The 19733-nt window shown below is 27.7% G+C and overlaps 1 protein-coding gene across 3 annotated transcripts in view; it reads left to right on the forward strand.

Moving 5' to 3' along the window:
- LOC107440751 (uncharacterized) overlaps nucleotides 1-10653 on the forward strand; it is a 37187-nt gene extending 26534 nt beyond the window's left edge. For all 3 annotated transcript variants that reach the window (XM_016053764.4, XM_043038728.2, XM_043038727.2), the window contains exons 2-3: nucleotides 6018-6832; nucleotides 9943-10653. In XM_016053764.4, coding sequence (XP_015909250.2) covers nucleotides 6018-6832; nucleotides 9943-10267 — 1140 coding nt within the window. In that variant the 3' untranslated portion in view covers nucleotides 10268-10653. The remainder of the gene's footprint in view (nucleotides 1-6017; nucleotides 6833-9942) is intronic.
- Nucleotides 10654-19733: the final 9080 nt, after the last annotated feature.

The raw sequence follows: 19733 nt of genomic DNA on the forward strand, positions 1-19733 counted from the left end.
TGGACTTCTCATATAAACTTTACAAGAATACTTTAAATAGTAAAAACTTTACAAAAGGTTAACAACTTTACAATTTAATAATTTATTACAGAACACGCATATTGGATTAACAACCTTAGAAGACAGTTCTTAGTTTATTGATTAGTATTAATTTAGAGTTTTCATATAAACTTCATAAGAATATTTTAAAATATTTTGAGTAGTAAATAACTTTACAAATAATAACAATTTTGCAACATTTTGCAAGGCACGCATATTGAATTAAAAACTATAAAAGATGGTTCGCATAAAATGTAAATTAATTATCTCAAAATTTAGTTAATCGATTAACAACCATGGTATAATAGAAATAGTATAATAGTGATTTAATAGTTAAGTCCTTAAGTTAAAAACATTTATTTGAAATCAATTTATTTTTAAATTGTTACTTTTGCTTAATGACTTTTTATCGATGTTTTTAAAAAATGGTCCAACTAGATGCAATTTTAACAAAGAAGTACAATATTTAAAATTTAACTGCATTAATAACAATTGAATCATACTTTTTATTAAAAATATAGCAAATAGAAATATAATACCAAATTATTGGAAATAAAAATCATAGAAATTTGAATCACAGAAAAATCAAAATATTTTAAAAATCCAATAATACTCTTATCTCTCAAAGTTTAAAATCTAAATCTGTGACATAAAAAGAAGTGTTTCTATAAATGTAAAAAATCATAACAATTAATAAAATATTAATAAATTAAATATTAGGATTCTTATCAAAAATAACAGGATTTAAGCATGTTTTATTAATAACTAGGGTGAATGGACTGTTTAAATGCCGATTAATTGCTTGATAGTAACAAAATAAATATTGTGATGAGAATTTTATTTTATTTATTAAAAGGCGACAAGGGACTTTCAAATTTTTTTTTTTGAAATTGTCAAAGGATTTGCTTGAAATTTTCAGAATACATTTATATTGTTAAAAACAACTTTTATACGAAATTTCAAAAAAATATTTCAAAATTTAAGAAATTAAAAAATTGCAATTCATTGCAAATTTTACTTCTGAACAAATATTTCTTGTTTTTAATATAATTGCCTATAAATATTGTCTAATGAACTAGATTAATAATTATATACTTTAATTTTTTTTTCAAAAATTAACAAAATATTCAACTAATTTAAAACTAATTTTAAACGAAACTAATTTTGACAGTTACCTGCAGACAAGAAAATGTAAACAAAGGGGCGTGGTCAAAACTGAAATGGCCATAACTTCATCAATTTTGCTCTTATTCCAGAATTTTTTTTTTTAATGTTCAGTTAAATGCCCAGATTTCAAAAATATAAAATGTAAAAGATCGATTTTTTGACAAATTTTTGCTTCTTTGAAAGTGTTACCATTTTTGTGTGTCACCATATTCATCCACAAGTGTCCTTGTCACCATTTTTTGGTACATATTTTGAGGTAAAGGTTAAAGTAATTCTTAGTCCCGTCATCGTAAATAGTAACCAGCGGTAAAAGTAACCAGTTTTATTTTAATGTAATAAATAATACTGAAAAATTAGCTATTACTTCTCAGTGAAAATTGATAATTAATAATAACCAGTAATTATTATTAGTAACCGATAATTATTATAAATAGCCAGAAATTATTAGTAGTAGCCGGTTATTATTAATAAACTGTAACTGTTATGAACAACAAATGAAAAGTATTCAATCGGCTATTATTAATAATCTTAACGACTATTATTAATATAGGCTACTAACTCAAAATTGGGTAGGCTCTTACCTTGGTGGCTCAAGTGATAGGGCACTCGCCTCTAATGAGGTCACCCGGGTTCGAAATCCATCGGTGGCTGGTCGATACGAATTCCACATCCAACTCGCACAGACCGCAGTGTGGACGCAACATATTCTTAGTCATAGACGGATCATGGGTTAGAGTCCCCTAGCTGACAGGCTAATCGTCGAAGTTTTCATGGTTTTCCTCTCCGTGTTGAATAAATGCGGGTTAGTTCCTTCAAAAGAGTCCTCAACGAAAACAAATTCCTCACCATACTTTTATCCAAGAATTCACTTGTCTTCTGGATTGGGTTCAAAATTGCAAGGCTACGGAGTTGAACATCGGTAGCCATAAATTCAAAATTGGGACGACGGTTATAAAATAAAATAAAATATCAACTATTATTAAAAAAAATCTCTGACATTATTAATTATCATTACATAATTGACGGTCAGCATCGATAATTACTTTGGCATTTATTATTATTAAATGAATAAATAGAAAAACTCTCGATAATTATTAACTTCATTAAGCTATTTTTTAGTTATTACTATTAAAAGTTATAACAGAATAAACAAATTGTCATTGACATAGATATAAAAAGAGTCATTAGAGCAACTAATTGCAATTTTATGCTAATAATTAGGTTTCGAACCCCCTGTTACTAACAGCAAGGTTTTGGTAACTCATGTATAAAACTTTTCAGCAATTTTTCACGCATGAAACTGTGAATTATTATTTTTTAAAAAATAGTGGCAATTATTTGAAGTAAAATAAAAGATTCCCTGTTTAATAAAATTAAAAATTATGAAGTGGAAAGAATCGTAGAAAGCATAGTTGCGAAGCAAAAAGATTACACAAGAGTATTAAAAGTATAATACAACAATTTAATTTCTGTTTTACTTCTATTAGATATTTTGAGAAAAAAATTGTACTTATATCTGATTGTTATCTGATATCAGTAAAAAAAATTATAAAAATATTGCTTTGATATTTTTTTAATATTCCTTTGGATGCCGTTCTATAAATTAGATTGAGACATTCTTATGCAATCTCTATTGAATATTTCGCAATCATTTTTATCATCAATAGCAATCAGAAGACTTTTTTTCTTATCAGTCTATAAAATGTTAAACAGTAAGATTTATCAGCATCAAAAAAATTGAAGTAAGATACGAATTAATTTTTTTCGCAATTAATTAAACTAAGTGTCGAAAAATTTTACTGTTTTCTAAGTGAAGTTCAGAATATATATATATACTACATGCATCTGCAGCCACTATATTGTATCGTATACATTACTATATACATATACATAGATACATAGCCACTATATACATGGATTAAAATATTCTGAAAAATATATAAGTAATTAGGAAAATCGTTAAAAGTCTTGAAGTTAATTTAAAAGATGAAAAAAAAATCAAATGCATTGATAAAAGTATAATCAAAGGAATAGATAAACTAAACGGTATTTAAATCAAACAAGTTTAAAGTTCCTAAAATGCAGCTTGATTAAGAAGAAATTATGTATCATAAATTTGAACATCTAATACTTAAGGACAATGCATTGAGACATCATCTCTACACGATTTCCAAAGTTTCCTTTCGAGTCACAATGGGGAGATCTTTTCAACTCACAGTGAATAAATCTTTTAACAGTTAAAGAAAACAAATAATTCATTAAAATTTACAGAGTTTGTCATATTTTTTGTTTAGTTTTGTTTATTATATCAATGTTAAGATTATATCTATAGTTCTAACTGATAATAATAATTTTTCTTACTATTTTAATGATAATTCTTACAATTAATAACTATGCTTGCATTACATAATTATTTTTGCTAATTATCTTACTATTATTCATGCCATAATAATAATTATTTTTGCTATTATTAGTATTATTAATTTGCTTGATCTCATTATTAATTATTGAATCAAAGCAAGATCACGTGAGCTTATGTTACTTAAAACCGGCATTATAAACTTATAAATTAGTTCTGCTGAACAATATCTTCCTCTACGACAGTGTTTCCCAAACTTACGACATTTGTGTACCCTTTCTAAATTTTTCGTAACGCTGTGTACCATAATAAAGAAATGAATAAATTTTTTACTATAAAAAAATTGCACAAAAGTTGAAAATCACAACTGGCTGTTGACATCACTCATTGTTAACTGTTAACTCTGTAAAAAACAGCCAATAGAAAAATACATAATCATAAATTTTCATGGCTAGCTTTGTTTTTAAATAAAATTTTTTGAAATTAATTGTTTGTTGCAAAATATTTCGCATAAGAACGCGTACCCCCGCTGAACTGATCCCGTACCCCTGAGGGTACGCGTACCACACTTTGGGAAACACTGTCTTAGAGGATGCTAAATTTAGAAAAATGCTGTTTATTTTTAAATTAATTTTAGACTCACGCACGTAACATCGTTATTTTAATAAGAGACAATTAGAAAATCAATCAATTACAATTAATAATGTCATAGACAATTACGATNCAAGCACATAAGCGTTGCTATTGATTATTTAAAGTTCCTAAAATACAGCTTGATTAAGAATAAATTATGTATCATAAATTTGAACATCTAATACTTAAAGAGACAATGCACTGGGACATCATCTCTACACGATTTCCAAAGTTTCGAGTCACAATGAGGAAGGACATCTTTTCAACTCACAGTGAATAGATCTTTTAACAGTTAAAGAAAACAAAAAATTCATTAAAATCTACAGAGTTTGTCATATTTTTGTTTACTTTTGTTTATCATATCAATGTTACGATTATATTTATAGTTCTAACTGAATAATAATAATAATTTTTCTTGCTATTTTAATAATAATTCTTACAATTAATAATTATTCTTACATTACATAATTATATTTGCTAATTATTTTACTATTATAATAATTATTCTTACTGTTATTATTATTATTAATTTGCTTGTTCTCATTATTAATTATTGAATCATAACAAGATCACGTGAGCTTATGTTACTTAAAACCGGTATTATAAACTTATAAATTAGTTCTGCTAAACAGTATCTTCCTCTACGACAGTGTTTCCTAAACTTACGACATTTGTGTACCCTTTCTAAATTTTTCGTAACGCTGTGTACCACTAATAAAAAAATGAATTAATTTTTTACTATAAAAAATTGCACAAAAGTTAAAAATCACAACTGGCTGTTGACATCACTCATTGTTAACTGTTAACTCTGTAAAAAATAGCCAATAGAAAAATACATAATCATAAATTTTCATGGCTAGCTTTGTTTTTAAATAAAAATTTTTGAAATTAATTGTTTGTTGCAAGATATTTCGCATAAGAACGCGTACCCCCGCTGAACTGTTCCCGTACCTCTGGGGATACGCGTACCTTTGGGAAACACTGCTCTACGACATCAACAAATCGTCAACGAGTATTTGAACCTCATTATGTAATTAGTCAGTTAGGTTGGTAAGTCTTGCCATGTTACTACGCTTTAATAAACATGCTTCGTTTTCGCATGCTTTAGCATTACAGTGAAAACTCTTTAAGTATTTCCCTGATATTATAAACATTATGGACGTTCCCCTTCAATGTCAGAACAATGTATTTTTTGAAGTTTCTTTCTGCATATTTTTTACTTTATATTGGGTCGGTTTAATTTAGTTCAGTTTCCGTTTTTTGTTAATTATGTTATATGATAAACTCTACAATAAACAGAGAGAAGAAAAATCTGTGTTGATAATTTTTTGCTAACTATTTAAGTTATAACTGGAAGGAATAACGCTTATCTGTGTTTATTTTGTGCATTTTATTTCCAATTCCTGTGTTGTTTTTGCTTGATTAAATTATATATTACCTAATCAGTCTCTTGTTTTGTCCCGATATTGTGTCGGCACATGCTGCTGTGACAATATTAATATAGCATCTGAAAGCACTTACTTTTTACAGGTATAACTGTGCAGGTTGAAAAAGAAATTGTACTTTTCTTGGTTAATTTTCCTTTGTTTAATTTTTATTCGTTTAAAACTCTCCTTATTTTATTTATTTTTTTATTTTTGTATTAAAAATATTAATTGCTTTCCTTTATTTATTTAAGTTCTTTTTTGGTTCTATTTATGTTATTTCTTTATATTAAATGTTCTATGTGCGTGCAATTTATGCGCAGCTACAAATCTGATTATAACTTTTTAATTTCCTATTTTTATAAAATACACATGTTATACCCTTTTTTTTGCAGGTGCATAAAAAGTCTAACACAAGAGCTAGTGAATCTCATCCTTCTCAATATCAGAATAATCAGTCAGTACCAAATAATAAAATGTTTAGACAACAACAAAAGACTGATCAATTTAGTTTGTATGAAGTTATCACCATTTTAAGTTGTCTGGTCTTTAAGAAAGCTTTTAATGACCCTGAACTTGAACATCCTCAATTGCCCAGCCCTCCTTCAAAAGATCTTATAGTACTAACATCAGAGTGGACTGAAAAAATTGAAGAAATAACTGATCTGCTGATGGATTTAAGTACAAAGGAGAAGAAAAACTCAACTATCAATGCCTATTTGAATTTTTTACCTCCAATAATTCATTTAGCAGATAGCTTAAATTCAATATTTGGAAATGAGACTTCAAGTTCCCTCCTGAGCTCGATTTCGTCCTTCTTAGAGGAAGCTTTTCAATGTTTTTATAAATATGTACCTCACTGTTGCTTAGCATATCTTCTAGGAAACAAACTATACACAACGTACAAAGTCCGAACATTATTAAAAATGTGTGTAGAAAAGGATAAGTTATTTAATGAAATGAAGAAAATGGTCACCGAAAGAGAGGTTTTAGATGAAAATATAAGACAAATATTCTTTAGTAAGAAGAATGAAGCTTTAGTAAATCAGGTTGAAGATCTTTTTTCTGGTTATAGATCTGGTATCTACGCATTCGGAATGTTCTTCCTTGGTGTGGTTATCACAGCTCCCTCAGTATTAGAGAACCCGGCATTCCTATATAAACTTTGTCTATTCAGTAACGGTGAAACAGGAGGGAGATATCATGAAAGGTAATATGCATTTGAAGTGTCTAGATTAATGGTTTCCAACCAATAGTATGTGAGCCACTTTTGGAATGTCGAAAAAGTACAGGTCATACGCAATAAAGCTCCGCTAGTTTAAAATACAATTTTTTTTTAAATAAACGTCGCGGTCAAAAAAGTATTAGTCACGTAACTACACAGTAAAAAAATCGGGATCAAATTACGGTAAAAAAATACCTTCACTCAGAGTGTCGGTACTTTTTACTGTAAAATACTTTTTTTACCGGAACATGTAACGAAACAAAAACTGATACACCGTAATTTTCTCCGTAATATTTACCGTAAAAGTACTGAATCACTCTAATAAAAAAATATTAGGGTAAAAATTACGATAAAATATTTTACGGCAAAAATGGATTTTACGGATGATGCACCCAAAGCGCCGGTACTTATTACCAGAATTTTTCACAGTGTAAAAATCAGTTTTTAAAAAACCTTGACATTTTTATTGCTTTCTTATGACTAATGAGTTTGCTCACCGACTGCTTTGATATCCTCGCTGATAAAGAATTTTTTTAAGTTATCTCATATCTATTTTTCTTCAATCTGTTTTTAACAATGTTTTGAACAAGTGTCGGAAGAAAACTTCGTTTTCAAATAATTCGATTGTTGTGAAAAACTATACACACAAAATCGTGTAACACGAATCTCGTTTTGCATACGTAAAAGATTCTATACCATGCTTTTCTTTTCTCATTTCATGAGAAATGCCATCGCTGTTTGATTTTTAAATTCAAAATGCAAATAATTTTTGAAAGTTGTTTTGAACACAGCTTTAAACATGTGTGTAAAGAAAATTTTATTTTCAGTTGATCTGACTGTTGTGAAAAACTGTACAACCCCTTAAAATCGTGGAACGCAAATCTCGTTTTTAATTCATTAAAGAATCTAATGTCACATATTTTTTCCCTCTTTCTATGAAAAATGTCATCTCTCTTAATTTTTATTGCACTATACAAATCATTTTTTAAAATTGTTTTGTTCACAGTTTTAAACACATGCATAAAGAAAACTTTATTTTCAGCTGATTTAATTGATGTGAAAAACTGGAAAACTGCACGAAATCGTGTAAAACCGAACAAATTTTGCATACGTTAAAGAAACTGTGTTGTGTTTTTTTTCTCTTTTATGAGAAATGCTATCTCTTTTTACTTTTAAAGTTTAAAATCCAGATCAATTTTTAAAATTTTTTAAAACTCAGTTTTGAACAAGTGTATGAAGAAAACATTTTTCAGCTGATTTGATTGCTGTGAAAAACTGGAAAACGGCACAAATCTTACTTTGCAGACAATAAAGAATCCATGTCCTCTCTTTCTGTGAAAAATGTCATCTCTCCTAATTTTCAATGCACTATGCAAATCATTTTTTAAAATTGTTTTCAGCACAGTTTTAAACACATGCATAAAGAAAACTTTATTTTCAGCTGATTTAATTGATGTGAAAAACTGCACGAAATCGTGGAAAACCGAACAAATCTCATTTTGCATACGTAAAAGAATCTGTGTTATGTTTTTTTTTTCTCTTTTATGAGAAATGCTATCTGTTTTCTCGTTAAAAGTTCGAAATCCAGATCAATTTTTAGAACTCAGTTTTGAACACGTGTATGAAGAAAACCTTTTTTAACTGATTTGATTGCTGTGAAAAACTGGAAAGCGGCACAAATCTTATTTTGCAGACAATAAAGAATCTGTCTTCTCTTTTTATGAAAAATGCCAAATCATTTCTTTCTTTTTTTAAATTCAAAATTCAAATCATTTTGGAAAACTGTTTTGAGCAAGTATATGAAGAAAACTTTATTTTCAACAGATTTGACTATTTGAAAAGACCTTTAAGAAAAGCACAAAATCGTAAAGCATAGAAAACTCGTTTTGCATAGAAAACTGTAGTTTCTATGACGAAGAAACATTTTCGAAAAGCAGCAAAAATGAAATATTTCGTTCAAATCATAATAAAATCACAATAAAAATGTATAATTTTAAAAAATCAATATGCAATTTTCATTTTATCAATTTATGTCACATGATTATTAAATTATAAAAATTCGATAATCTCCAATATTAAAAAAATACTTATTTAATATTTATAAATTATTTTATTTTAGATAGCACGTGAACAGTTTTATAAGCTGTAGGTAATACGTTGATGAAAAAAGCTTGGAAACCTCTGGCCTAGAACACAAAACAATTTAGTAATCATATCTGTATGTTTACTTTTAAACATTTTGAATTAGTATCTCGTGGCAGTAATGTTAGTTTGATATTTCATATCATTTTAAATATAAAATTGTTATCGTCACTTTTGAAATTTTTATGAAACTTTATACTAATTAAGTGTAAGTTGCAAGCTAATTAAAAGGCTCTTTTAAATACCTATTATGATAAAATTAAAAAGTGTTTGCCTATTTTCATCGTTACGAAAATTGCTTTATTTTAACTTTGTTAAGGTAAATATTATTTCTAGAAGAGTTATCTTCATGATTGAATGTTTTAATTATATCTCCATGAAAAACTATCAAAATGATTAGAGAGACCGGAAAGTAATGTCGTTTCGGTCCTTTATATATTCCTTAATCTTAGGAACCAATTCTTTTTTTTTTCTATCCATTTTTTGGAATTGAAAGGCTGTTGCTAACGAGGATGAATACATTATTGATTAAAAATAAAATCTGGATAACAAATATCAAATGAAACCGAAACAACATTACTTTCCTATCCACTTAATATTTTTATGATTTAATGTGTGCCATAAGAAGATTATGACAGGTAAATAAAAAGGATTGGATTGATGAATTCCATCTTTTTACGTGAGCAATTTTTTCGTGAACATGTATATTTTTTGAGCACTTAGTACTCTAGCTTTTTAATGTAAACTGTTGTTCAAATTTCAAGAGTACTTTCATATTTGATTGAATATCTCTAGAGCTACTGAACAAATTTTAATGATCATAGAATTAATTTAATGGTTCTTAACAAAAAAAATCTTCAGTTCCGCAATTGACGGGGAATTCTAATTGGAAATTAATTTTAATTTAAATAAAATGTGTATCTTTATTTATTTATTTTTCATTTTTTTTGCAGATTTTACGGAAGTGATGATCCTTACAATTTTACGACGCCATCAAACGTGGGGAAAAACAGCCTTGGTCTTTCCTTACTTTTCGAAACAGCTATGAATGTTCGTGAACCACGCATAAAAAGAATGGCAATGGAATTTGTTCCTTCAACAATTCCACAATATGCACTTGAAACTACCACTCTACTGGACTTTCACTATGCGTATAGAGAATTCAATACTGTAGTTAAGGATAAAAAATATTCTCTATACGAGACATTGCTTAAAAACACCAAGGCCCGGATGAGAGAAGTAAACAACTTCATGCGTAGATATGATGCAGGAATATGATAGTAACAATGCTAGCTTGGTAATGGCGAACTAATCGAAATATGATTCAAATGAAATTATCGATTCAGCGATCTTTTGGTATTGATTTTTTAACACTGTTGTGAGTTCGTGTAAAAATTCCGATTTCACCGTTTTCTGCCTTTGAAAGTGGAATACTAAAACAGTTCTTGCTAATGTGTCTTTCCATTCTAAATGTCTGATATTTTATATATTATTTCATTGCTGATAATGTACATGAGTTTAATTCTTTAAAAGCAATATTTCGTCTCATCCTGCATAATTTTTGTTATTCTGTACACAGTGAAAAAATTTAAAAAATTACCGTACTGCATAGTAATGACATAAATAAATAAAAAAATTAATAAAAAATAAATTTAAAAAATAAATAAATTTATTAAAAATAAATAAAAAAAAATTTTAAAAGAAAAAAGAAAAAAACATAAATTTGATATTTAAACTGCTCATCCGTTCATATCGTAATGGTTTGTCGGATTGGTTTCTGAAATCATAGTTCTAATAACTACACATTTAGAAAAAATACAAGACTGCAAAGTAAATTTAATCAAATAAATGGTTTATATACCATGTTTTAAGGTATCATAATAAATTACCATATTTTACCTTATTTACCAAATTGTATCACTTATTATAAAACCATATTTCATTGTTAATTTTACCAAAATCACAACCAAAGAGCTTCGATTAAAATTACCGAGCTTTTTATTGCTCCCACAATGCCAGAAACACGATAAATTTTACCATATTCTGGTAGTATGGACTATACTTTTTTTTTCTCATTGCAGTATTTGCTTTTTTACATTATTTCTAAAATCATATTAATGCCTTAATGGTGATAATGTCTTAAATATTACAAACACCATTTTTTTGTTTAAAAAATTCTTTAATGTGTGATATTTTCATGTGTTTTTAATTATTTTAAGGATATTATAAAGTATAATATAAAAAAAAAATTGGTTGTTTAAGCTACCTAGTACCTACTTTTTTTGAATAATAATCAGTATTGTCGTTCTCTGAAATTTTCTACTTTTTTTCTCTTAACATGCTAAAACAATATTATTTTTTTGAAAAACCAAGTAATTATAATTTAAGCCAACTAAGCGCAATATGTTGACTGTTAATTTCTAACTGTAATTGGCATTCTGTAAAACTGGACTATATATTAAGCTTTTGACTCACCTAGTTTAAGAAGTTCGCCATTGCCAAGCTATTGGATGTATAACAATCATTTCTTTATTGAGCAAATAATCATACAAGGTGAGGCAAAACTTTAAGAAAAAGGAATATTCTAATTATTAGACGACAGTTCAAAATAGTTAATATGCTAATTTATAATAAGAATTTATGAAAGTTTATAATAAAAATGCATGCAAATTTATAATAAAAAAATAATATGATGTGCTAATTCATAATAAAAATGAAATGTGAGTCATTCTAATTAATATTAAAAATAAACTATGTACTTAAATCTAATTTGTAGTGAAAATTAATAAGATCATTTCATAATCGAAATGAATTGTGATATTTTGTGTTGTAAAGGAATTTTTTTCTTTTAAAATGATATATAAATATAATTTTTGTTATGAAATTTGTAGTGCTCTTTTGCCAAAAATATCTTCAAATATGTTATAGAATATAGGGCAAAACTAACAGCCGCCAACGAACATAGGGCGACTAAATATAACAAATGGCGATTTAAAAAATTTCTGCCATTCGTCATCCCGTCGCCAATTTTTTCGTCAGCATCTACATTTGGTCATAACTTTTTTTTTTAATAAATCCAAAGCTTACTAGGAATTATTAAGAATATTTTATAGTATTCGGGAAAATGTATTTCAAGGTAGTATTTTGTACATTGTTAGTATCAACAGCTTTTTTAACTGCTTAAAACTTCCAATTTTTAAAAAGTGTCCTGTGATAAAATGGTTAGAAGAGAAATTTCTCAATTTCGCCCTATATTCTGGAATTTTATTGTTCTGAAAAACTGTAAATGCACTGCTTTTGTTTAGAAAAATGTATTTGAAATAGAATTGTAATTTCTAATAAAATTTGAAAAATAAAGTTTATAATTTATTCGCGTTAATAAAAGTAAAATATGAAATTCATGTTATTAAGTTATATCATCCCTATTTTAAAAATTCTTTTTAATCCTTCCACTCGGCAACGACGTTATGATATATATATATATATATATATATATATTTCGGTTATCACGATTGGTAAAGGGAAAAACTTGAAATGTTAACTCTAACATTCTTTATTCTAAATTTAGAACTAAAATGCATGATATGAATAATAAAAGTGAGTGAGAACACGTTTCGTTTTAAGTAATTAACTAAACAAGAGAATTTAGTAACATAAAAAGATTTGTTAAAGATTTTTATGAATATGAACAATGACAGACGACGCACTAAATAAGTAATTTCCCTAAGAAAAGTAAACTCACGTGTAAATGGCAGCCTAAAAGCAAATGTATATTTTCAAGCTCAAATGAGTTGTTTGAAATTTGTAGCTGCTTGAATCGAAAATATTTCTTTTATCTTTTATGTCAGATGAACATATATTTTCCCAATTAGTTAATTTTAATTTTAGAAAACTAAAACTAAGATTGTTATCGTGATTTTTATAAAGAGTAAATGCTTTAGAAAAAAAAATTGATAAATAGCTTACAATATATATAATTAAAGCTAATAATGTGTTATCAATATATCGGAAATCGCATTTATTAATTAAAATAATTAGAATTACTAATTTCATAATAGNTATATATATATATATATATAATATCATAATAAAACCATATCAAACAAATACCCGCAATACCTCATTTAAGCTCGGTGGTATGACTAAAATAAGACAAACTGTTTTAAACAAAATAATTAACTTCTGTTTGCATCTACAATATAGTGCTACTGAAGAATAATTTATAAAAATTTTAACAATGACCGGTATTAGTTATTTTAAGAAACGAATTTGGCCAGAGCTTACATCCATTCAGAGGTATCTCTGATAAGTTTAATCCACAGAAGAAATCAGGTTTATTTCCGAGTGCTTGAGGTATTTCAGAAAATGCTTATGCATTGGACACTGCTTGGCACTCTTGGTAAGAACCCTTACGTCGAACTAACTCTCTGCCAAGTGGCTCGATTCAGTTATTGTGTAATTAAAGAACTGAAACTGTTTTTACAATTTTAGCAATGACGGCAAACATTTTTTCTTCCTAATCAGTAGTTATCTCAAAAGTATTGAGCGATTTCTATCTACAAAAATAGATGAAAAACATCTTCTTCATTAGAAACTGTTTACAAAACAGCAGTTGGGAGAGAAGATAAAAATTTACATTGTTTGCTTAACGTAGCACACGCCTTTCTACTAGGAATCTCATAAGATAAAAATGTAATCAATTTATCAGCTACTTTTTGTACAAAATGTAACAGTAAAAATGAACATAACAAATTGATTTATCAAAAAATTGTGGAAAACATTTTTCGTATTTTAACAGATAAGAAAACGTTTCGCTTAGTCATATTTTTAATGTAATAACTGCCGATAAATTTATCAAATTTCTACGACAGTGTTCTTTAAAGTATAAAAAAACAGGAATTTTGTCTGCCATAACTATTAAAAAAATAACTATGAAACACAATTCGCAGCAAAATAGATATAAGATAATACATTAATCGATCCTTCTGCTTTTGTATCACTACTGGTAAAGCAAATAACTGCACAGCTGTTAAACTAGTGAGACAAATACTACAATATAAAAATCTTATCACTTATCACATTCGCTTTAAAAGCCATTCTTAGAAGCTACTTGTTCCAAAACTCTATTTTAAATAGAAGTTTTAAGACATTTTTATTAAATCAAAAAGAAATTTTTAGTTTAAAACTGAAACTGCACACATAAAAGTGCGAAGGTAGGAAGGATAATAAGTGTGAAGTTTATAAATAGCGTAGAACAACTTAATAATAACATAAGTAGTCGTAGATAGATAATAAAGAAAGACTTCAAAATCTTTTGTATCACTTAGATAAACAGTTTCGGTCTGATAATGAGTCATTATTATGTTGTCATAGGCAGATAATAAAGAGAAAAATCAAACCCTTTAATACATCTTTCACAAAAAACATTTTTGTATATTTTAAATTAACCATTCTGAAAAGTCTTTTCGATTCTGAAAAATTCAGCGGCTTAAGTTTTCTGGTTTGAATGCTATCCCAAATTTGTGTAATAGCTCAAGGCGTAGAGCAGTAGCTGAATTCTGCCTAGCCACCGTACATGACTGCCTAACAAACCATCTTTATTGACTCAAAATTGTTTCTTTCACGATATGCACTCTGTGCTGGTCTGGATAGGTCATGGACTCCGTACATCTACTCCACTGTCCTGCTCTAGGCAAGACTTTTCTCGCCGAGCGTTATTGGGAGGCTAGAGATATCTTAGATCAGTGTTTCCCAAAGTGTGATACGCGTACCCCCAGGGGTACGAGAACAGTTTAGCGGGGGTACGCGTTCTTATGCGAAATATCGTGCAACAAACGACAATTTTATTTAAAAACAAAGGTAGCTATGAAAATTTACGATTACGTATTTTTCCATTGGCTATTTTTTGCAGAGTTAACAGTTAATAATTAATGGTGTCAACAGCCAGTTGTGACTTTTAACTTTTGTGCAATTTTTTTATAGTAAAGGTTTGCAATAAATTCAACTTATTTTGATTATTTTTATAAAAGATAATTTTTATCCTGTTATCACAGCAAAAACAATATCATCCTTCTCACTGATGCAAATAAGCTTATTAACACAACTTTGTACCAAGAAGGAAAAATAGACATATTTTTAAAGAAATACATTCATTTTTTTTATTAGTGGTACACAGCGTTACAAAAAATTTAGAAAGGGTACGCAAAAGTCACAAGTTTGGGAAACACTGTCTTAGATTAATAAACTCTGTTTCAGCATTTTTTGCTGTACTCTGTGTTCTTTCTTTTTAATTGTTTACTGCCGTAACTGTTCATAATCTGCCATTAGAAATAAAATAAAATAAAATTTTCTGGTTTTACTTCGATAAAAATGATAAAAACTAAGTTTAGTTGATTTTTTTTTAATTTTTCTTTACCACTTTTTAGACAGAGAAAAAATTTAAACACTATTAAAATAATGATCAACGTCAACCAATCTCCTCCTCAACCAACGAAATAGAATTACACGTTGCTCTGAAGTCATTGATAGGAGGTAGGATTACGAAATTCTCCTTTTTGTTGTTTTCAAAGTGTTCGTTCTTACCTGCGCCAAGTGGTGCCTAATGCGGGAGTCTTTTCCGGAGTACGTCCTTGTAACCAGACCAGTTGGGTATTCAACCAAGTTGGACCATTCAGAGCCCCCGACGAGTCAAATTCCTTGACTAAATAAACGTCAAGGCTCTCTGGTGGGCATCAAGAATCCCAAATCACAGATAGAAGATTAACCAATAGAGCCATCAGTCAACAAACAGCAGCGTTCACTGGGTATTCGAACTCACTATCGAAATTTTTGTTACACGAAAAACCAATTCAACATATTGATATTGATATGTTAATTTGGACGTCTAGTTTCCGGACGTTCTTCTTTCTAAAGTGCACTAGGAATTTAATTTTCCCGGAAATGCCGAGTGCCTTATTGGCTCTTGGCATTTCCGGAAAAATTAAATTCCTAGTGCACTTCAGCATCCAAATAGAGTCTCGGAGCTGCCATCTAGTCTGGCAGAAACTAGACGTCCAAATTAACATAACCAACGGTATCTCACCCAATATGATGGTCCTGAAAGAGTGGATACCACCTCTGGAGAACGCACTAGGTCTGCTCTTCGGCAAGACCGATTGTGCAGCTCATTGGAAATAAAAAAGAAATAAAAAAATATCTAAAAATATTGAGATTGTAGAGTTGAATATTTGACAAGCTATGGTTTATAATTTGTCATATCTCTATTTATTTCCTTACAATTACATAGTAGTATCATTAATACCTAAGGAGCATACAATATTAGATAACATTAGAAAACCAGAAAAATCTAACGTTATCTTGCATAACTTTCAAATATTAGAAAAATACAGAAGGTGGCTGCTTTTTCTGCACTTTATAGCATTAGATTCTAAACAAACTAATATTATTTTGCTTTCGCCGTAATATTACTTTGCGTTGGTATTGATGCTATACAATATTAGATTTTCTATTTTCTATTATTATCTTGCGTCGTTTTTTGTTTTTGGAATAAGCAAGGGGAAGATTTAGATGGTAGTAGAATAATTCGGAGTTACAATTTTACTTAATTTTCTGTATTGTTGAGAAGCAGTAAAACATATAACAATGAAAGAATATGCATTTTAAATCTAATTCAGAACTATTACTTGAGTAGCAAAAATTTCATTAATTTTTTTTTCTTTATATGAAGTTTTTCGCTAAATTTTATATTATTAATCATTTCTAAGTGTTTATTTTTAATTTTAAATGTATTCCTATATTTTTTTAGAAATGAGCCAATTTTACAAAATCTCAATTGAAATTGATAGTTCGTAAAACATATTTTATAAAAATAATTTATGTAGTCATCTCTCCTTTTACTCTAGTTATTTGTAATTTAACAATTATCATACATTATTCACATTATGAATCTTTATAATAAAAACCACACTATATAGTTGAAAAATTATATTTTCATTTGAATTCAGTAGAAATTTTTAACTTTCAAAAAATATTTTTTCGTTCTTACCATCTGAAAATATAAGTATAAGCAATAATATATTTAATAATGAAACTGTAGCATTACTTAAAGATTTATTCGAAATTAAAATAAATTTACTATTTGAATTTTAAAATGTCACTTTTTGTAATAATTCTGAAAATAAAGGATAATAATTCTGAAATAACCAAATTTCTTACTTTCCTAAATTTTCTTCCACTGAAATTGCATAGATTGCTTTTTTAACTTTATTTTTTCAGAATCTGAAATTTTACCTTACTGAAAAACCTGAAACAAAATCCAAAAGCATCTGTCAACATTTTTCAGGGGTTTAAACCAGTAACGCGTTTAATATTTTAAAAATTGTCAGCATTTTGTTATATTACAGAAATAATTTTCCGTAAGACCATCAAAAATTTTTAGTGATTCGATAATTGTCTATAAAGCTACTCTAAACTTCAAAAAAAATCTTTGCCCAAAAATATTAATCACATTTAATATTCAAAACAAAGGAAATAAAAAGTATTGTGCTTCACGTAAATTGAATTTGAAGAAATGTGTCATTGAATACAAGAATGAAACGATGAAACATACATTTTTTCATCACTTCTTAAAAGCTGTCCTTAGTATTAATGATCCAAATTTAACTACCATCAGTTACTATTTTGGCAGCCCTGTTATCACAAAATTTCCTTCAATTCGTAAAGAAAAAAAAACTATTCAACTGCTTGTATGTCGCTGATAAGAAATTATGCAGAACTGTGTTCGTAATGCATAATTTCATGCATTTCGAACACAGTTATGCATAATTTGTTCTCCCAAAGAATAGATGATATATATAAACATTTTAAACAATGCTTTTTTTTTAAAAAAAATTAAAAGATTCAGCAGTTTTCGGAGTCAAGTTTCTGGTATTGATGAATTAGCTATAAAAAGCTATATTACACATTTACAAAACATGCTTTCGCAAAAAATATACAGGAACTTACAGATAAAATTTTAAACAAAGTTCTTTCTGTATTGATTTTGATTTTTTTTTATCACAATGTATATGTTCTTCAGCTAAATTTTAAACAATAAGTTAATCAAAGAAATATTTTACTATTATCATTGTTTTACTATTATAGTATTTTAAACACGATAAAAATTTTAAAAAATGTGTATTTTCTGTCGCAAATTTAAAAGTAAAGCAATGAAAAAAAAATGATGATAACAATTTATAACGTCAATGTCAAAAAAAAAAATACATTCGCTATCATATCCTAACATTTTGATGAAATTAAACTAATATTAAAAAAATTCTAACTAATCTATTTGTAAAAACATTAAACTTTGACTTATATCATCATCGTATTAGAAAGGAGATAACAGATGCAAGGAACAAAATAGTAAAAAAATAAAGAGAAAAACAAAATACAGAAGTCTAAATCGTGAAAACACAGAACACTTTTTCTAAAATTACAATCTAGGAGTAAATTTTTTTATCTATGTCTGAAAAACAATTTTTGTTTCGTATCACACTAAAGAAAAAATCCGTAACTTCTCAAAACATTAAAAATAACCAAATTCTAAATAAATCCTCTTGTTTTCATTGCATTTGAGTGCAACTATAAAAAATTTTAAACCTTGTATGTTATAGTTTTATCAATGCACATATACTTGCCAACCCCCATATAATTCTTAATGTTATTGGGATCGGAAAGTAATGTCGTTTCCCCGCATTAATTATTCGTTAGGTCTTAAAAACAAATTCATTTTTTTTTCAATCCATTTCAATTAATTTTGAGCCCGGTATTGAAAGGTTGTTGCTAACGAGGGTGAATACATTATTGATTAAAAATAAAATCATGATAACAAGTATCAGATGCACTAAAACGACACTACTTGGCCCCCCTAATATTTATCACAAAGTTGCAGAGCAAATTATAAGAACTTTTAATTTTTGAAATTTTTAATTTCTTGAATATACAATAATTAACAAACAAAAAATCGTGACAAACATCACTGTATAACTATTTTATTCCAAAACAAAAGACAATACAACATAAACTTTTATCCCATTATGAAAACAGTTTACAAATATATTCTTATCTTCATTGTTTTAGATGAACATTTTGTGTTCACCAAAAGAAAGAAAAACACGAGAAAAAAAATACATACATTGTTATTTTTGTTTAATAAATACAAATAAGTAAATTTTTATTCTTTATTCAAAAAAGTAACACTTGAATTTAGTATTTTTACTTTATTAATTGTTGTTTTTAAATTTAAAAAAAAACTTTCCATGTTTTTACAGCAGTTTGATGAAGTTTAAAGCTCCATTAAGTGCAAGTCTTTGTTTTCTTGAAACTGCATTAGGAAGCAATCTTGAAATCAAATGCTTTTATCAAAAATGTTATGAAAACTTGCAAGATCACGGATACTCACACATGTGACCTGTAACGTCAGCTTCAGCTGATCGTTTATAAGCAAAATGACGTGTTAAAGTTGAGCTAAGTTTCTCCACTTAAGTTAGAATATGAATTAACATAAAGTTAATTACATACAGCGCCGTATCACAAATCGAATTAATTGAAATGATAATTCTTTCTCATTTATGTTTTATACCTAACTTAGATTTATAATTTGTTTATGTACTTTATTGTAACCATGATATAATTTTGTCTTGTGCACTTGGCAACTTCGATGCATAATTAGTTTGGTTATCCGGCCAGGTGGCCGAGCGGTTAG

Source organism: Parasteatoda tepidariorum, chromosome 4, assembly GCF_043381705.1.
Source record: "Parasteatoda tepidariorum isolate YZ-2023 chromosome 4, CAS_Ptep_4.0, whole genome shotgun sequence".
Taxonomy (NCBI): domain Eukaryota; kingdom Metazoa; phylum Arthropoda; class Arachnida; order Araneae; family Theridiidae; genus Parasteatoda; species Parasteatoda tepidariorum.